The 17,442-nt window shown below is 41.4% G+C and overlaps 3 protein-coding genes across 3 annotated transcripts in view; 1 reads left to right on the top strand and 2 right to left on the bottom strand.

Annotated features, from left to right (window-relative positions):
• Positions 1-4,017, bottom strand: part of LOC108293107 (beta-defensin 104A-like) — a 5,284-nt gene extending 1,267 nt beyond the window's left edge. The window contains exon 1 of the mRNA XM_017514352.2: positions 3,939-4,017. Within this exon, the coding sequence (XP_017369841.1) occupies positions 3,939-4,017 (79 nt within the window). The remainder of the gene's footprint in view (positions 1-3,938) is intronic.
• A 5,558-nt stretch (positions 4,018-9,575) lies between these two features.
• Positions 9,576-12,992, bottom strand: LOC108293118 (beta-defensin 106A-like). Its single transcript, XM_017514367.2, has 2 exons — positions 12,906-12,992; positions 9,576-9,827 (listed from the first exon to the last, which is right to left on the bottom strand). The coding sequence occupies exons 1-2, from the start codon at positions 12,952-12,954 to the stop codon at positions 9,676-9,678; spliced, it is 201 nt and encodes a 66-aa protein (XP_017369856.1). The 5' UTR covers positions 12,955-12,992; the 3' UTR covers positions 9,576-9,675.
• Positions 12,993-15,377: 2,385 nt separating this feature from the next.
• Positions 15,378-17,334, top strand: LOC108293119 (beta-defensin 105A-like). Its single transcript, XM_017514368.2, has 3 exons — positions 15,378-15,499; positions 15,860-15,901; positions 17,177-17,334. Exons 1-3 carry the CDS (start codon positions 15,430-15,432, stop codon positions 17,299-17,301), a joined length of 237 nt encoding a protein of 78 aa, XP_017369857.1. The 5' UTR covers positions 15,378-15,429; the 3' UTR covers positions 17,302-17,334.
• The last annotated feature ends 108 nt before the right edge of the window (positions 17,335-17,442 follow it).

The raw sequence follows: 17,442 nt of genomic DNA on the forward strand, positions 1-17,442 counted from the left end.
TTCCACCGTGGCCCTCACTCTCTTCCACCGTGGCCCTCACTCTCTTCCACCGTGGCCCTCACTCTGTTCCACTGTGGCCCTCACTCTCTTCCACTGTGGCCCTCACTCTGTGCCTCGCCGGCCTCCCTCTGTTCCCTGTGAGCTTACTCTTTGATATCCTAGTACCTTCACGTGCACTGTCCCCTGTGCCTGGAAGGTTTTTCTTCCCTCCCGTGAGTGGATTCTTTGAACTTTTATATCTCAACCTGAAGGTCAAACCTTTCTCTGTCCTCTTCATGTATTTAAATGCCCCAAAACTGTTTTTCTCCCTATGCATTTGTTATTCTTGTATATCACCTATCCCAAGTTGTAGTTTTATTTATATACATATATATAACTATATAGACAGAGGTACTCTATATATACCCTCTCTCTCTCTTCTCCACATATATATATACACTCTATATATTACTATATATAGTAACCACATATTCTGTCCAGTTCACTTCTCACTAGATAACAGGATATGGCACTGTGTAGTATATATTACTATATAGAGTATATACAGAGAGAGAGATACTAGTACGTATATAGATATACTATATATAATATATAGAGAGAGAGATATGTAGATATAGATGTGTGTGTGTGTGTGTGTGTGTGTGTGTGTGTGTGTGTGTGTGTGTGGTAATTTGCTATTCTCAATGAAACTGTAAGCTCCCTGACTATAAGGCCGACGTTATGTTGCTTACCATTGTGTAACTTGTACCAGGAACATAGCCTGCACTCAGTAAGGATCGGTGAGTAAATGATTGGATAGACTAGCCCAGAACAGACTACAGTGGTTGCAAGTAGAGCAGAGGAAACGAGAAAGGAACAGAATCCTGGTTGTTTGGCTCTTGGCCCACAGCAGTTTTCAGGAGACACTGATTTGTTTTCTCAGTCTCAGAGTGTGCTCTCTGAGGCTGAAAGAAGCTTTGTAAAGCTCATTATCTCACACGCCATGCTGGTGGCATCTTACAGAGATAACAGGAAAGCCCAGAAGCAAGGCTGCTGTTAGGAAGGAAAGTATAAGGTGGACGAGAGAGCCTCGCTGGGGAGACTTTTTTGTGATGTTCTCTAGCAAACTCAGCAGGAGCCAGGCTTGGGGGACTGTATCAGGGAGCCATGGGAAGAGGAGAGTCAGGACTGCAAGTGGTCCTCTTTGCAGAGGTCGGGGCCCAAGGCCCTAATTTCACCTGAGTCCTGAGTCCTTCTCCCCCTCACATTTGTTCATTTTCCACAAAGCAGAAGGGCAGGAGAGCTGAAACAGGCTGCTAATCCTTGCACCAGGGTTTTACGTCTTTCCTTTGTTCTGGTAAAGAGAAGCCTCCTGTTTTGGATGCTTAGGTGTCAGGGTTCTTTGTCCTGGATGCGGGTGAGGACTAAAAGGCAGTTTGACCCATTCGTGGGCTTGATAGGATATTGAAGAGGTTTGTGTTTGGAATGGCCCCACACTGGGTGATGAGGAAAGCCTGTTTTTCTGTAACCTTCATTCAAAAGCAAGCCCTTGTGGTCACAGTACAAGGCAATGAAGAAAAGAGTGAGGCGAGCTGCAATGTCTATCACACTAAGGGAGCATATGGAGGTTGGGTAGCGGATACGTGGCTTCTGACATGTCTGTGGCAGGCCACTTCACAACCTGGAGTCAGAGGAGGAAAAGGAGGATGCCGTGCTAGCTCAGGGAAAACGAAGCTTAGCTTAGGGAAGAAGAAGAATAGGCTAGGAAGAGAATACAAACTTTAAAATGTTAGACTGTCAGTTTCAAGCAAGCGCTCACAGGCCATCTCTTCAGAGATGAGAGTTAAGGCTCAGGGAAGGGAAGTGACTCACCTGAGGTCACACAGCAACATGGTAAGTCTTATAGTCTGAGTAAACAGAATGCTAAAGGGAGAATACAATCTATACACTGAGGCTGAATAATAAATACATCCTAAGCAATAAATACATTCCCGGGTAGACTAAATTACGCTAGTTTCTTCCTTACATAAGCAATTCCCCTCCTCTGTTCTGTAGACCCAGAAAATCTGGGACGGGTCTCAGGTATTAGTTAATTTAGAAAGTTTATTTTACCAAGATTGAGGATGTGCCTGAGACACAACCTCAGGAGGTCCTGAGTTCATGTGCCCAAGGTGGTTGGGGTACAGCTTGCTTGCTTTTATACATTTTAGGGAGACATAATACATCAACCAATACATGTAAGGTTTACTTTTTTTTTTTTTTTTTTTGAGACGGAATCTCCCTCTTTTGCTCAGGCTGGAGGGCAGTGGTGTGATCTAGGTTCACTGCAACCTCCACCTCTTGGGTTTAAGCGATTCTCCTGCCTCTGCCTCCCAAGTAGCTGGAATTACAGATGCCTGCCAACACACCCAGCTAATTTTTGTATTTTTAGTTGGCTTAGAGACTGTTGGCCAGCCCAGTCTTAAACTCCTGACCTCAAGTGATCCACTAGCCTCAGCCTCCCAAAATGCCGAGATTACAGGTGGGACCCACCACACCTGGACAGTTTACATTGGTTTGGTCCAGAAAGGTGGGACAACTCAAACTTGAGTTTGTCTGAAGACCTAGGATCAATAGAAAGGAATGTTTCAGTTGTGATAACAGGTTGTGCTATGGAGACCAAAGTTGTATCATGCAGTTGAAGCTTTCAGCTGGCAGGCTTCAGAGAGAACAGTCTGTAAAATGTTTCTTATCAGACTTTGTCTGTGCTGATGTTGTGCTGGAGAGGACAATGAGGCATGTCCGACCCCCACTTCCTTTCGTGGCCTGAACCAGTCTTTCTGATTAAATTTTAAGAGCCCTGGTTGAGGAATGAGTCTATTTAGATGGTTGGGGAGGGGGCTTAGCATTTTATTTTTGGTTTGCAGCACCCATCCCCAGTCCCTGTGGGTATCTGAGCGGCTGACTGTGTGTGACAGCCAGACTTGCCCAAAGCAGGGGCGGCAGACGAGGTGGCCAGTGCGTGCCATTCAGCCTCACCCGCTTCTGCCACTTCCCTCTCAAATCCTCTTCCTGCTAAGGAACTTTCTCAGAATTCAACTATGGAGGCCAGTCTGACCCAGCCCTCAGCAGCCAAGTGCAGGTAATGGCAGCCAGCTCTGCAGTACATTCTCTGGGATCTGGAGGGATCCCTGACCCAGGAGTTCCATCTCAACAAGCACTTTGTCTTGGGATCATAGGTTGAAGAAAACCTGTTCTTTGATTGCTGTCATATTTTGACAGACCTGGAACATGCTGATAACAAAATTTCATAGAAGAGTCTTTGGGAAATGACACGGGAAGAAAGAACAAGGAAGAGTTAAGCTACACAGGTACCCTCTGAAAAGAAAAAACAAGCCATCTGAATCACAGCAGAAACACAGCCTGGGAGAGGAAAAAGACGGGTGCTGGGCATCTGTCAAAGCCCCAGAACATCAACTGGGCAGCTTGGAAGAGAAGATCCAATGGCTTCTATGAGTCAAAACAATTGATTTCATCCCAGCTCTGCTACACCTGTGAAGCAACTCTAAAAATCTTATTTTCTCTCACTCTACTGTAGAAGATGTTGCTCAGCTTGTAAAAGAAGGTAATTAGATTCAGTGCTCTCTCATATCCATTCCAAATATATTAAGAAACATATGCTTCTAGGAACATAGAATAACACAGGAGTCAGAAGATTGCTGACCTCTCAGTCTAACCGCAAAATTTCCTCAGCAGAATTCAAAGGAACCTGCTGTTTGTGTTGTCAATAATGCTCTTGCCTACTGAAATCATTGCATCCCTTTTAATCCTAATCATCTGACGTGATATGAAAAATTGCAAAATTGAGGAGGATGAGTAGGCACCCTTTCTGTGCAGAGTAAAAGCTCTTCAAGAGGAGGAGGATGGAGGAAGGCATTTCATTCCACAAAATCAACAGTGAGTCGTTGCCGCTGCCCTACAATGGGACAGCATGGCTAGTGAGTCCTCATCCCCCAGGATTCCAAGAGCAGTTATCACCGCGTATGGCCTGGGCGTCATGACATCTAGGACTCCTGATCACTACTTTTTTTTTCCCCTCCTTGAGCTAGTAAGCCTGGTTGCCATGAGGTGCATATAAGGACTGCCACGTACTGCGTTTTACTAATGGACCAATGAGAGCAAGAGAAAAAGGCTGAGATTGAAGGTTACTCTGTCCTTCAGGAATTTTCTAAATCAAATGTTTTTGGTTTTTTTTTTTTTTTTGGCTACCTGTCATCCCCAGCAACTGTATATATTTCCAGCTGAGAGTATCTTTTTACCTAGAAGATCTCGATCTAGTGGAAGGGAAATGGTTAAGATCAGCAGTATAAGGTCTCTGCATAACACCAGGGCTTCCAGTAAGAAGCAGATGCAAGACAGAGGGAATCATGCCAGGCAGGAGCGGGGCAGGTGTATTTACGGGCAGAGGCTGCTCCTGATGACTGAGGCTTATTAAAAGGCAGCATTCCCTGGTGGACACTCACCAAGACACAGTATGTGGGGGGGAGGTGTTGGGCAACAGAAATGCCAGCAGGGCAGTGTTGAGGGTGGGGAGAGAGGATTGTCATAGGTGAAGTCCCAATAACTTCACTTGCTTCCCTGAACCATTTCTGAAGCAAGAATTAGATTAGATGATCTCTAAGATACCTTCCAGCCTTGACATTCCTTGATTCTTGTGAGAGGACTTTCTGTTCCGTTTCAGTTAAACTGGCATTGAATTGCTCTAGGTAAGTTTGAGTCAGGAAATTCTTGTTGAAACGGTGGTGTGGGAAATGGAATTGAAGTCCATCACCCCCAAGACCACTCTGAAGTCAACATATAGAAAGAAATATACAGTGTCGAAGAGAAGAACGGCATGGGGCGTGGGGAGGTCATAAATGCCTGGGAGGTCCCAGCACATTTCTGTGATAGAGTGTCAGATGAGGATGACAAATGACAACAAGGAATACTTGATGGTGGGCCTTGTCCAAAGGTGGGATGTGTAACCACAAAGCATCAGGTGACTTGGGGCTCGGGTGAAAAGGAGGACGAGAGTGAGAAGGGCAGTTAAAAGGATTTATGGGAACGCTGCATTCCTAAAAATGGCTCCAAATAAAACACAACCTTCCTCTTTACTTTTCCAGAGAGGATACGCCCTGCCCTCACCCCAGGGTATATGCTCCCTGGATTTAACACCAACCCCATCCCCAGCAAAACATACAGAGCATACACTCCTGTCATTTGCCCATAGGGAAAACACCAGATGATTTTATTTTAAGAAAAAAGTACTTCGTTTCTCTGAAGTATTTTAGAGAAAGCAAAAATGTCCAATCTCGAAAGTTGACATTCTGGAATAAGCTTCCCTTATTCTAGAACACAGGTTAGACAAAGCCTGACAGACATACTTTGCTCGCACATCTTAAGCAAAATCCACAGTCAGCATGTCTTCCCCAGAGCTCTCACTTAGGGGAGAATGTGATGGAAAACCAGGTCTCTTTACACAGTAACAGAATAGAAGATCAGAAACCAGAAATCAGAAAATGTGCCAGTCTGGGTGCTCCACGGAGCATGGTATCATTGGGCTTTAGAAAGGAAATAAATTTATTGGGAAATGCCCGTGAAGGATAAAGCGGGGCCCAGAGCAGTGGCTCACACCTGTAATCCCAGCACTTTAGGAGGCCGAGCGAGGGAGGAGGATCGTTTGAGCTCAGGGGTTTGAGTCCATCATGCACAACATAGAGAGACTCCCATCTCTAAAGAAAAAGAAAATCAGCGAGGAATGGTGGTGTGTCCCTGTAGTCCCAGCTACTTGGAAGGCTGAGGCAAGAGGGTCTCGTGAGCTCAGAAGTTTGAGGCTACAGTGAGCTACAGTGGCACTACTGCACTCTGGTGCAGGCAATTGAGCAAGTCCCTGTCTCTGGAAAAAAAAAAAAAAAAGAGGAAGGGGAGACTAAGCAAGATTGAGTAGGGAAAGTCTTCGACCATGATGTTGAAGGTTGAACCTGTGAAAAGGTTTGGAGTAAGGGTAGCCTCAGAATGCAGTGCAGAAAATTTCAGCATTGCCAGTGGGGGACCCCAGCAAAGACTGTCCTCCACCGGCAGACGCGGCCCAGCTCTAGTCCACATTATGCTCATTCACCGACTGGAAGCAGCCAGAGTGAGAGCAGTGGCTGTGGCAACCCTCCTGCAGGTTGCAAACGTGCAGCAGGTGGAGGCCGTGAGATGCTCTCCTCACCAACGTGCATGACCCATGGGACTCTCCTAGTCCACCACACGCTAGGATTTAGTACTTTTTGATGACGAGCCTCAAGGGAAAAAAAAAGTCAGCCGATATTCAAGGTAATCTCTGTGATCAGGATTCTGAAGAAAATTGAAAAATTCTGATGGTAATAAACATTCAGCAGCTCTTCAAAGAAAAAGGAATTCACATACAGGGACTGAATAACAAAACTTCAAAAGAAACCCTAAAGTAGCTACAGTCCCAGAGGGAGAGGTTTCCGACTACTTGAATACGGATGAGCTCATGATTCTTTGTCTTCTCCAAACCCTGCCTACTTAAGATCTTCTGTTGGACCCAGTCCAGTTTCTGTTGGATCCAGACACAAAGAGAAAGCAGTGAGTATAATGGGCTCAGCTAGTAACTACAACTAGTTGTTCCTCATTGTCCCAGGAGCCATCATCAGGGCTTCTTTGGGTCCCCCTTCTGACACCAGAACTATTTAAAAAAAAAAAAAAAAAAAACTTAGGTACATAAGAATCTTAAAGTTTTCTTTTGAGCAGATATCAATTTAAGAATCAGGCAGGCTCCAAATCACAAGTGTTTTGGGGCTCAGGCAAAGAGGCATGAGGAAAAGGCTTTTATAGGGTGAAAATGGAAGCAGGGCAAACAACATCTAATTGGTTACAGGGGAGTAGAAGCCTTATTCAAATCATTCCAATGGACAGTCCCTTGTTGAGTTTTGTTGGTGGTTTCTGATTGGTTAAAGTTTTCTTTTACCATTCAAACTAAGTTGGGTTTCAGTTTGTTTATGTAGAAACCAAGGGCACTGAAGCTGTCTCAGTCTAATGTGTCTTATTTAATTATTTGAACAAGAGAAATATTCTGTGTTTATATATTACAGAATTTAACATTAACATGTCAATTATTTATAACTTGATCTATAGATTAAATATTATCTCAATCAAGCTTTCAAAAACCTATGTTGTCGATATTTCCAAATGGATTCAAAAGACCTAGGATTGTCAACACAATACTGAAAAGAACAATGTTGGTGGATGATATGGTTTGGTTGTGTCCTCACCCAAATCTCATCTTGGATTTTGCTCCCATAATCCCCACATATCATGGGAGGAACCTGGTGGGAGGTAATTGAATCATGGGGGTGGGTTTTTTCTGTACTGGTCTCAGGATAATGAATAAGCCTCAGAAGATCTGATGCTTTTATAAAAGGCAGTTCCCCTGTACACGCTGACTTGTCTGTCACCATATAAGACAAAACTTTGCTCCTTTTTCAACTTCTGCCACGATTGTGAGGCCTCCCCAGCCACGTGGACCCGTAAGTCCATTAAACCTCTTTTTCTTTATAAATTACCCCATCTTGGATATTTCTTTATAGCAGTGTGAAAATGGATTAATACAGTGAACTTACACTACGTGATATCAAGACTCACTATAAAACTGCAATGATGAAGACAGTGTGGGAGTGGTGAAGCAATAAACAAATAGTTTATTGATCAAACAGATCAATAGAACAGAATGGATAACTCAGAAAAGATCAAAGCAACTGTTATTAAGGAAGCAAAGGTAATGTAATGGAGAAAGGACAGTCTTCTCAACAAATGGTTCTTGAACAAATAGATGCCCCTAAGAAAAAGAGAAAGTGGAGGAGAGGGAGAGAGGAGAAGGGAGGTGATGAAGAGGGGAAGAGAGAGAGAGAGAGAGACAGACGCCCTACGATGGGGTAGTGATTAAACAAACTGTGGTTCATCCATATCATGGAATGCTGCCCAGCAATAAGAAAGAAAGAGCTACTGATATATGCAACAACTTGGATGAATCCCCAGAAAGCTATGCTGACTGAAAAAAGCCAATCTAATAAGGTTACATACATTCCATTTATATGGCATTCCTAAAAGGACAAAATTGTAGAAATGGAGAACAAATCGCTTATACAGGGGTTAAGAAGGAGGTGGAAGTTGGGGCAAAGAGGGGCTGGCTCTGAAAGGGTAACATGAGACGTCGTCCTGATGATGGGAATGTTAGGCATCAATGTCAGTATCCTGGTTGTGACATTGCACTGTGGTTTTACAAAGGTGTTACTGTTGAGTAAAACAGAGTAAAAGATCTGGGTATCTCTGTGTATTTTTATTTTTTGCAATGATATAGGAATCTACAATTAAAACAGAAAGTGTAACTAAAACATCCTTGTCATAAAAGGATTATTGATTCTAATAGAATTAAATCTGTCAACTTTGAGAAATTAAATGGGAGGTAAGGCAAGATTTCTGACACAGCAGGAAACCAAAACTGAGTCTTAAGCATTGGGAACACGACAGGAAATTCTTACTTAAACTAAGTAATTGTCTCAGTCCACCTATGCTGCTGTAATTAAATATCTTATTTGCAACTAATAGAATTTATTACTTACAGTTTTAGGGGCTGGAAAGCCCCTGAAGATTTGTTATATTTTGAGGGCCCAGTTTCTGCTTCCAAGATAGCAACTTGTTGCTCAGCCTTCATGTGGCAGATGAGACAGGCACTGTGTCCTCACGTGGTGGAAGAGCAAGTCAGCTTCCTTCAACCTCTTTTATAACAGTGCTGTTTCCATTCATGAGGGCAGCACCCTCAAGACTTAATCACCTCCCCAAAGGCCTCACCTCTTAATCACCTCTAATCACAGTGGGGATTAGGCTTCAGCATTCGTTTTGGAAGAACACATTCCCACCATAACAGTAATTTTGAGGCTTAGAACAGAAGGGAACTTGTCAGCCCGTTCCTAGGAAAATAGTAGGCAGGGATTTTGGGAAGAGGATCTAGGTCACTGGAGTTACTGAGAGTCATATTTATGATCCCCTTGCCCATTAGCAAATTTTATTTCAGACTTATATGTAGAGAACAAGTCCTTAGGAAATATTTAACTTGCTCCACTTAAAAACATGGAGGAATGATGATTAATTTATATGGGGGTATTTGTGTGACACATAAAAGTCCTTGATAAATGGACCGCCTATCCATCAATTTGTCATTAATGTAACTATTCATCTAAGTGTATGCTCATTTACATGGACATATGGCATAATGGTAAAACTTGTAAAAGAAGTATGCTCGTTTCTCTATTCATCTTCCTTCTACCTCTCTTTCTTTCATTTTGCTTACTTCTTTCATCTGAATAGGTTAGCAAGGGCCAAGGGACTGAGTACAAGCTAGAGATTTGTCGATGTCTAGTCTCTTCTAGTTCCCTTTTAAGAAAAATATCAGATGGCTTTGGGACAATTTCTTTTCCACAGAATTAGAGAAAAATAAGCCAGGATGGAGGGACCATCAAGGTCAGGTAGTCATGTTCTCCTTTCTAAATGAAACACTTGATAAACTGAGCAAAGACAGTCATTAATTTTTATTAAAGTGTCTGCTTGCAGCAAAGGCAAGAGTTAAAAGAAGCTAGATCATGTATGCTTCTCTGGAAACCTAAATCTTCTGAATTAATCTTCTGTAATCTTCCCACATGGCTGCACGGTCAGACAGCATTTCAGAGACTTCTGGCAGAGGGCAATAATTTCTTCATTTTTCTTACAATGATCCGTGCATGTCCCTTTAAGTTTCTGGCATCTCTCATCAAAAAATGCATTCTTGGCTACACAAGGGAAGGAGCCATTTGGATTAATTCACTTTTCAGACATTCCATTTACCAGATACAGTTGTATGACTAGTTGGTGAAGATTTCTTCACAAGCTGTCATAGTGCCATATCCTACCAGTAGATGAGATGGTAGGGAACCTGCTTTCTATCTGATATTTCTGTCTTCTGGTCACACAGGATGAAATACCAGAAGGAATAGATTTGTCTTCCAGCATTTGAGACCAAGCTGCGTAGGAGCTTTGGGAAACAGAAGCTAGGGTTGTTTGATCAAAATCTGTTGGGGATAATTATCAGCTTGTTCCCATAAACACCCCCAGAAGCTGCTAATTTCCCCAATGCACTCTCGGAGGTTGCTACTTGGTGAGACTGAGGAGATGGCTCCATACCAGAGCAAAGGAAGGGATAAAGATATGAAAAGAAAACAAGTTTACTCTGATAGATAGAGACTTGCTTGGAAGGCTCACCCGGATTTCTCCTCCATACGCCACCAAAGCATTGACTGTGGAAAGTTTGTGCTTTACAGCAGGACGGTGTAGCATGTTGGGAATGTTTTTCTAAGATTTTCTCAGGTCAGTTTGTGTAGAATTCCACCTCCCACCTTAGGGCTTTATCAGTAGCAGTCCCAAGAGCAGCCTGCTTCAAGTTAAGGACAGATAGTGCATCTTAACAGGATCGACATTTTAGAGTTGCCCAATTTGGGTACACATAATGAGTGCATCAGATGTATAGAGATTGCATTTTACGTTAACATATAAATGTAAACATAAAATTCACATCTACATAAAACGTACAGCCAGATGGATTAGTGCCAGCATATACACTAATCATTATCCAGGATCAGCACATCATTTCATAAGTGAAAACACTCCACTATTTCAAAGCTCAATGAACTCTGCCTTTCACTGGTGGGGGTCTGTGTTCTCTCTGCCCTACCATAAGGCAGATACTAATACAATACTGTACTATAGACTATAGTATAGGACTCAGAGAAAATCTTTCTAATTTAGTATAGTATTATAGTATAGCATATGTATACTACAAAAACACTAGTATTATAGCATATACTATATTACTATACTAGTATGATAATGTACTAGTATTATAGTATATACTATAGTGTTATACCTACTATATACTAGTATATAATACTATCTTTATTCTTAATTTTTTTCCAATTTTTGTTTTTGTTAGCATGATACCAAAAGGCATGATTCCTGGCCTTACTTTATTCTTTCAAACCTGTGACAGCCCCTCCTCGACTATATTATGCTAGTATTAATAACATACTAGTATAATATAGTATAGTATAATATAACGCCAGTATATTATTATAGTAGATACTATGGTATACTATAATACTCTACTAAGCCAAAAGGATTTTCTCTAAATACTATCATAGTATAGTATTATACTATGGTATATCTAATAGCTAATTATTAGATTAACTAATTATATAATTATAATTATCTATTATATAATTGTGGTAAATTATAATTGTATAACAATTATAGTATTATCTAATAATTAGTATAATGCTAGTATATATGTATTATTATACTATATACTATGCTATACTATAATACTCTTCTAAGCCTAAAGATTTTCTCTAAATACTATCATAGTATGGTATTATACTACAGTATAGCTAATAGATAATTATTAGATTATCTAATTATACAATTATAGATAATTATCTATTATATAGTTATAGCAAATAATTATAATTGTGTAATTATAGTATTATCTAATAGATAATTAGTATAATGCTAGTGTATTATAGTATATATTATGCTATACTATAATACCATACTAAACCAAAAAGATTTTCTCTAAATAATATCATAGTATAGTATTATACTACAGTATATCTAATAATTGTATCATTATAGCTAATAATGGTCTATAATTGAATATAGTAAATTATAATTGTATAACATAGCATTATCTAATAGATAATTTCATAGTATATAAACATCTATTGTTTTGACTAATTATGTAATAAGCATGAGTCATCTGACAAAGATACCTCTGGCCAATTTCCAATGTGCACATCAAAGCCAGTGGCCTGAATACAGTATGGGTCACTTTGAGTCCTAGATCCTCGTGTCCTGACACAGAATCTACTCTACGGGCTTGTCACAAAACAGGCCAGAGCTATGAACAACGGATGTGAAAATGTGCGCATTACACATGGGATCATGTATCCCTGGCATCTGGCACAAATTGAGACTTACTGTGGGCTCTGAAAATCCCTTTCTTCAGCTCCCTAAGGCTGTCATGAGCCTAGTCTTATGCTTTAATTTTGGAGAGGATACAACTGGCGCAATTAGAAGTTCATGGGAGCAGGAGAGAGTCTGGAGAGTTTTGATATGGGAAGGCCATCTTGAACGCCTCTCGCTGTTGGGCTCCTCCGCTGACTTTGTTTAGGTTATCTCTATGACTCTGAGAAGCACTTGGCCCATCTGAGGCACCATTTCTGCATGCGTAATAAAATTTGTAAAACGGACCTCCGAAACCAAAAAGATTTTCTCTAACTACCATTAAATTAGAAGCAGGACAGAGTTTTTCTTAAAGGCGCTGGCACTGGAAGACTAGATGCATTTTATGTCAACTTCTCATCACAGTACGTGGTTTGATGGTCTGGGATTAAAATGGCAGTCCAGGTTATGCTACTTTACCTGTTTCCATGACTGGCATGAATGCAGAGGTGTCTCTAAGCTCCACTACTTACCTGTCTCTCTTCCTTACCTGTTTCAAGCTCTACCATAACTACATTTTAAAAGGTTCGTAGACTGCCATCCTTGTTTTTAATTTTTTTCCAATTTTTGTTTTTGTTATTGAGCCTGAGATTGGATGCCAAAAGGCATGTTTCCTGGCCTTCCTTTATTCTTTCAAAGCTGTGACAGCCCTTCCTCGATAACAATGTAAAATGCAAAGAAATTACAGAAGAGGCATGAGGGGGATATCACCTCTTGTAGTAGATGGGTTGATCACGCCCAGGCATTCACTGAAGGGGACCCTCTCTCTGGGACACCAGCTCTGATCACCTTCCCTGTAAAGATGCGAATTTTACCTGGGGTCAGAAAGAAGAGCACTGCAAAGAGAAAGAGGAATGTCCTCATGACTGGGAGGGCCTGGAGAGGTCAGCACAGTGTCCCTGAGGGAAGAGCAGCAAACACCCACATTTATACATTTCTCCAGACCAAGTAGCATCTTGATCAGTGAGGCTTATCAGAAATGAGAGGATTTCCATGCTCTGCTGCGCAGAGCCCAGCCACCCTCAGTGGGTGTCACTCAGTCTACAGCGCATCATTTTTCTGACTCTGGAAAGTTTTCAAGAAGGAAAGTGGGGCTGAAGGGAGGACAGAGTAGGGCAGACACAGAAAAAATTTAAAAATCTGGAGTCTGGCAGTTTGGTTTCTCATCCTGACTGTGCTCCTGAACAGCTTTGGTTTACCCATATGTAAAATGAGAGTAACCATACAGTCTCTCAATGCTTCAGTTAAGAACTGATGCACCATAGTGAGGTGGAATCTGAATTCCAGATTCCATCTTTTTGAGTTTTGCAAACTTGGCAAAAGGGTTGACCTAAGCATGTTTAAAAATGTGAATCTTGGTGTATGCTGTACGCTTTTCTTGCTTGGTCCTGCCATGCTGCCCACCTGTACCATGGCACTGTTGGCACAGCGAGGGGCTGGTAACCATCATGCTTCACCCTAGAAACTCAAGGCTTAGACACTCACCTCCAGCCTTCTGCAAATTCACACCTAGGTCCCTGTGGGGTTACGGCTGCTGGAAGGGGTTAGTAAGGGGGAGGCCAAGTAGGGCCCAGGGTGCCAAAAGTGAGGAACAGGTGGCTAAGAATCCTCCCAGGAAGATGAAGAGGGGAAGGGAGTCTGGAGTGCACATAAGCCATGCTTCCAAGGTCCCAGAGCATGCTCCACTGTCCCATCAGACTTGATTTACAATGCATATATTCAGAGGCAAAGTTAATAAAACTTTCAACACAGTGACTGCAGAGCATGAAACCCCAAATTGAGGCAGGGAGCTGTGGCTGCATTGGCCATTTGCCCAGGAGGCTGGCCCTGATGCAGGCTATATAAAATACCTAAAAGCTGAAAGCCTGGAGGCTCAGCCTTATTCCCTATATATACAGGCATTAGCTTGGATTCCAAATCTGAATTGTTTGCAAGCCACAGCAGCAACATAAAAATGTGTGCCTTCCTGCATAGGCCAGAAAAGGTTCATGGTGAATTTGTGGACTTGAAAAACAGTTTACAGAAAACTTGGGCTCAAGGCTGAATAGAGAGAAAGGTGCATTAGTACTAGTGATAGTAGCCAGGAACTCTGCTAAGCACTTTATACACCTTATCTCAGTCAATCCTCTCAAATACTTTGTGACTAAGTACAGTAATTGTATCTTTAAGGGTTAGGAAACTGAGGTTCAACAAATTAAGTAACCTATCCAAGGTCAGATACTTTGTGAGTCATATACTTCGTAGTCCATATTTTTAAATTATTCTACTTTACATTACAGAAATAAAGGACAGAACATCGTGTAAATATAGGCAACAGGGAAGGAATCAGCAGGATTATTTGAGGGGAAGATAGTGGTATCAATATTGCTTTTCATACCCATGTTTTGTTTTGTTTTGTGCTTTGAGACAGGACCTCGCTCTCTTGCCCAGTCTGGAGTGCAGTGGCATGCTCATGGCTCACTGCAGCCTTAAACTCCTGGCTCAGGCCATCCTCCCACATCAGCCTGAGTAGCTGGGACTACAGATACATGCTACCATACCCAGCGATTTTTTAAAAAATTATTTTGTAGAGACAAGGTCTCACTATGTGCTCAGGCTGATCTTGGAACTCTTGGGCTCAAATAATCCACCTGCCTTGGCCTCCTAAAAATCTGTGACAATAGACCAAGCCACCCATCTGGGCCAATACCTATGTCCTTAATGAATTTAAAATATGCAGTAATTATGACTTTCGTCTGTGAAGTGATATCTTACAGGAAAGGGGACTCAGAGCTAACTTGACAAAATGATTACTACCCCTCCTTTTCTCCCTGTAATACTTGTAGACAGTAAAAATGAAAGCTAGGAGAGCTAGAGTCCACATTTATTGAGTTCTTACAGGGTGCCAGGCCTTGTTCTCAGCATTCCACATGTTCGAAACACTTTTGCATTATAATCATACTAGATCCTTACAAAACCTTGAGAAGGAGACAGAATTTGCGAGTGGGTTATTTTCTCCCAGAAAACAGGAGCTGGAAGAGATGAAAGGGGTCACTAGCCTCTGGTCCCTGGATTAGTATGGCAGAACCTTGCATGACCCCTGGTCTTTCAACCCCTAGCCTGGTGTTCTTTCCACTACACCGGTTAGACTCCCCAAAATATAAGGCTTTCTGGATGCCAAGGGTTATTATGCATATAATCCCTTGATCCTGGAAAATGGAGCATATAATTGTGCTTTCTTTACTGATTCACTTCACTGATCAAGAGCATCTCCCCATTACTTTTAAATATAAATGAGCCTCTCATTTGGGCCTTCTCGAGGAAATCCCAAACTCCATTCTAAAGAGTCTTCCCTAAAAGATGGCCCTGATAAGGAAGATGTTTTATTTTGTATTTGCTGTGTTCTTCATTTTGGCTCAACAGCCATCTGGTAAATAAAAATGGATGGGATTTTGATGGGGCAGATTATAAACCCTGATGATTCTTCTATGTTTGACCTTGAAAAGGAGTGTAATGGTCAACACCCCATGGTGCCTGTCATGGGAATTTCTTAGATAGACAGTGACATTTTCTAAGAGCAAACTGCATATAGTGTATTTTTTTTTGTTTGTAATTTGTTTTTGCTGGTTACCTGGAATGCTGGCCTTGAGAAATAGAATAAAGATTGCAACTCTGCAATCTACTGTCTCCTGATATGCCATGTCACACGTGGAGTTGGGAATAATGTTTTATACAGTGTTAATTCCTGTGTTGATTTTCATTTTCAGAATGTATTTTGTTTTGAATTTAGGGAGCCAGGCAGGACTTGAATTTTCCCAGCCATTTTCATCAGGTGAGTAAAATCTCTTGTATATAGTTATTTTTTCCCTTAGGAATTCTGACTCTGTTGGTTCTCTTGGATGTCTAGAGACAAAAAGGGGACAGAGATAGTGGCGGAAATAGAATTGTCTGAAATACTTGTTCACTAACTTATCTTCTTCCCTTTCTCTTGTTCCAAGTATAATATTTGGATATTTTTGATTTCACAGAAAAATATCTTTGTGTCTGGACTGTAATTTGGCCATAGAAAATTGGACTCATTGGCTTTTCCCATTAGCTGTTGGTGCTCAGTAAACTGAAGTCATAGATTTAGTCTTGTACCAGCCAATTAGCTCTGCTCTGAGAACATGCCTGCCCATCTCTTGCAAGCTCTGCTGCTAAGTCTGGTAATAACATATATCACACATGAATGACGTTGGTTGAAGGAAGCTCAAATTAAAGCCTGAGGTTACTTCAGTGAAAACTCAGCACCATCGCAGAAAAGCTATTCATAATGAAGAGCCCACACATGTCTTCTCTTTTTTTGAAGTCATCTTATACAGAAAGAAAGCACATTATAAACAAAAATGAAAGAAATATTGTAAACAAAGTTGAAAAGGGTTTAGAAAGAATTTCAAAGTGAGAAAAATTAGGTTGCTACTAGTCCTTGAGTGTTTCCTGTGTACCAGGCATCCTATTAAAAACCTTACATGGACTTTGTCATGTAATCTTCAAAACACTCCTATGTGGTAGTTACTATTATAACCAAAATATTTGCATATAATATTCCATTTGATCCCTAAGCTGATTTAAAAATATAGTCAGATGCTTCTAGAATGGCCACTGGACAAGTGAGAATGCTGTTCTTAAGAGCTTACTGAGGATACCTGGCGATTACTTGGCCCAAAGACTTGAACCTAAGCTTCTTAACTCCATCTTCAAGGATCTTTCCAAAACCACAATATACCCCTCCCATTTTTGTCTAGCAAATTTCACAGTAGTATCAGGTATGTATTTTTGTAGTTCTATAGCATGTATGTCTCTTTGTCTGCCTGTGGTTTACTTTTGATTCCTGCAAGATTATAAACACTTGGAAAGTAGGAATTGTGATAATCTGTTGCTTAAAAATTAACTCTCCCCAACTCCGTACTGCAAAAAGCAGGAGCGCTTATTGAAAAATCTCGGCTGGTTCTTGAAAATATTCTTTGTAATCATACATACAAACTATCCCCTTTATTTGGTGGATTTTGACATGTTCCCCATTTCTAGACAGTTCCTGAAAGACCTCAGCAGCTCTTTCTTGGCACAGGTGAGTTTGCTGTCTGTGAGTCGTGCAAGCTCGGTCGTGGAAAATGCAGGAAAGAGTGCTTGGAGTCTGAGAAGGCCGTTGGAAGTTGCAGGCTGAACCTCCTCTGCTGCCGATCAACGATCTGACAAACCAGTCCAGCACGCTTCTGGCCTTAGAAGTGTATTCAAGGAAGAAGTTCAAGAGAAATTATGTGGCTTATCCAAGTCACACGGTGAGTGAGTCTCAGAATCATTCTCATTTCCTTCTCTCTTTGTTTTGTTTTATTG

This window comes from Cebus imitator, unplaced genomic scaffold (assembly GCF_001604975.1).
Source record: "Cebus imitator isolate Cc_AM_T3 unplaced genomic scaffold, Cebus_imitator-1.0 Scaffold523, whole genome shotgun sequence".
Taxonomy (NCBI): Eukaryota; Metazoa; Chordata; class Mammalia; order Primates; family Cebidae; genus Cebus; species Cebus imitator.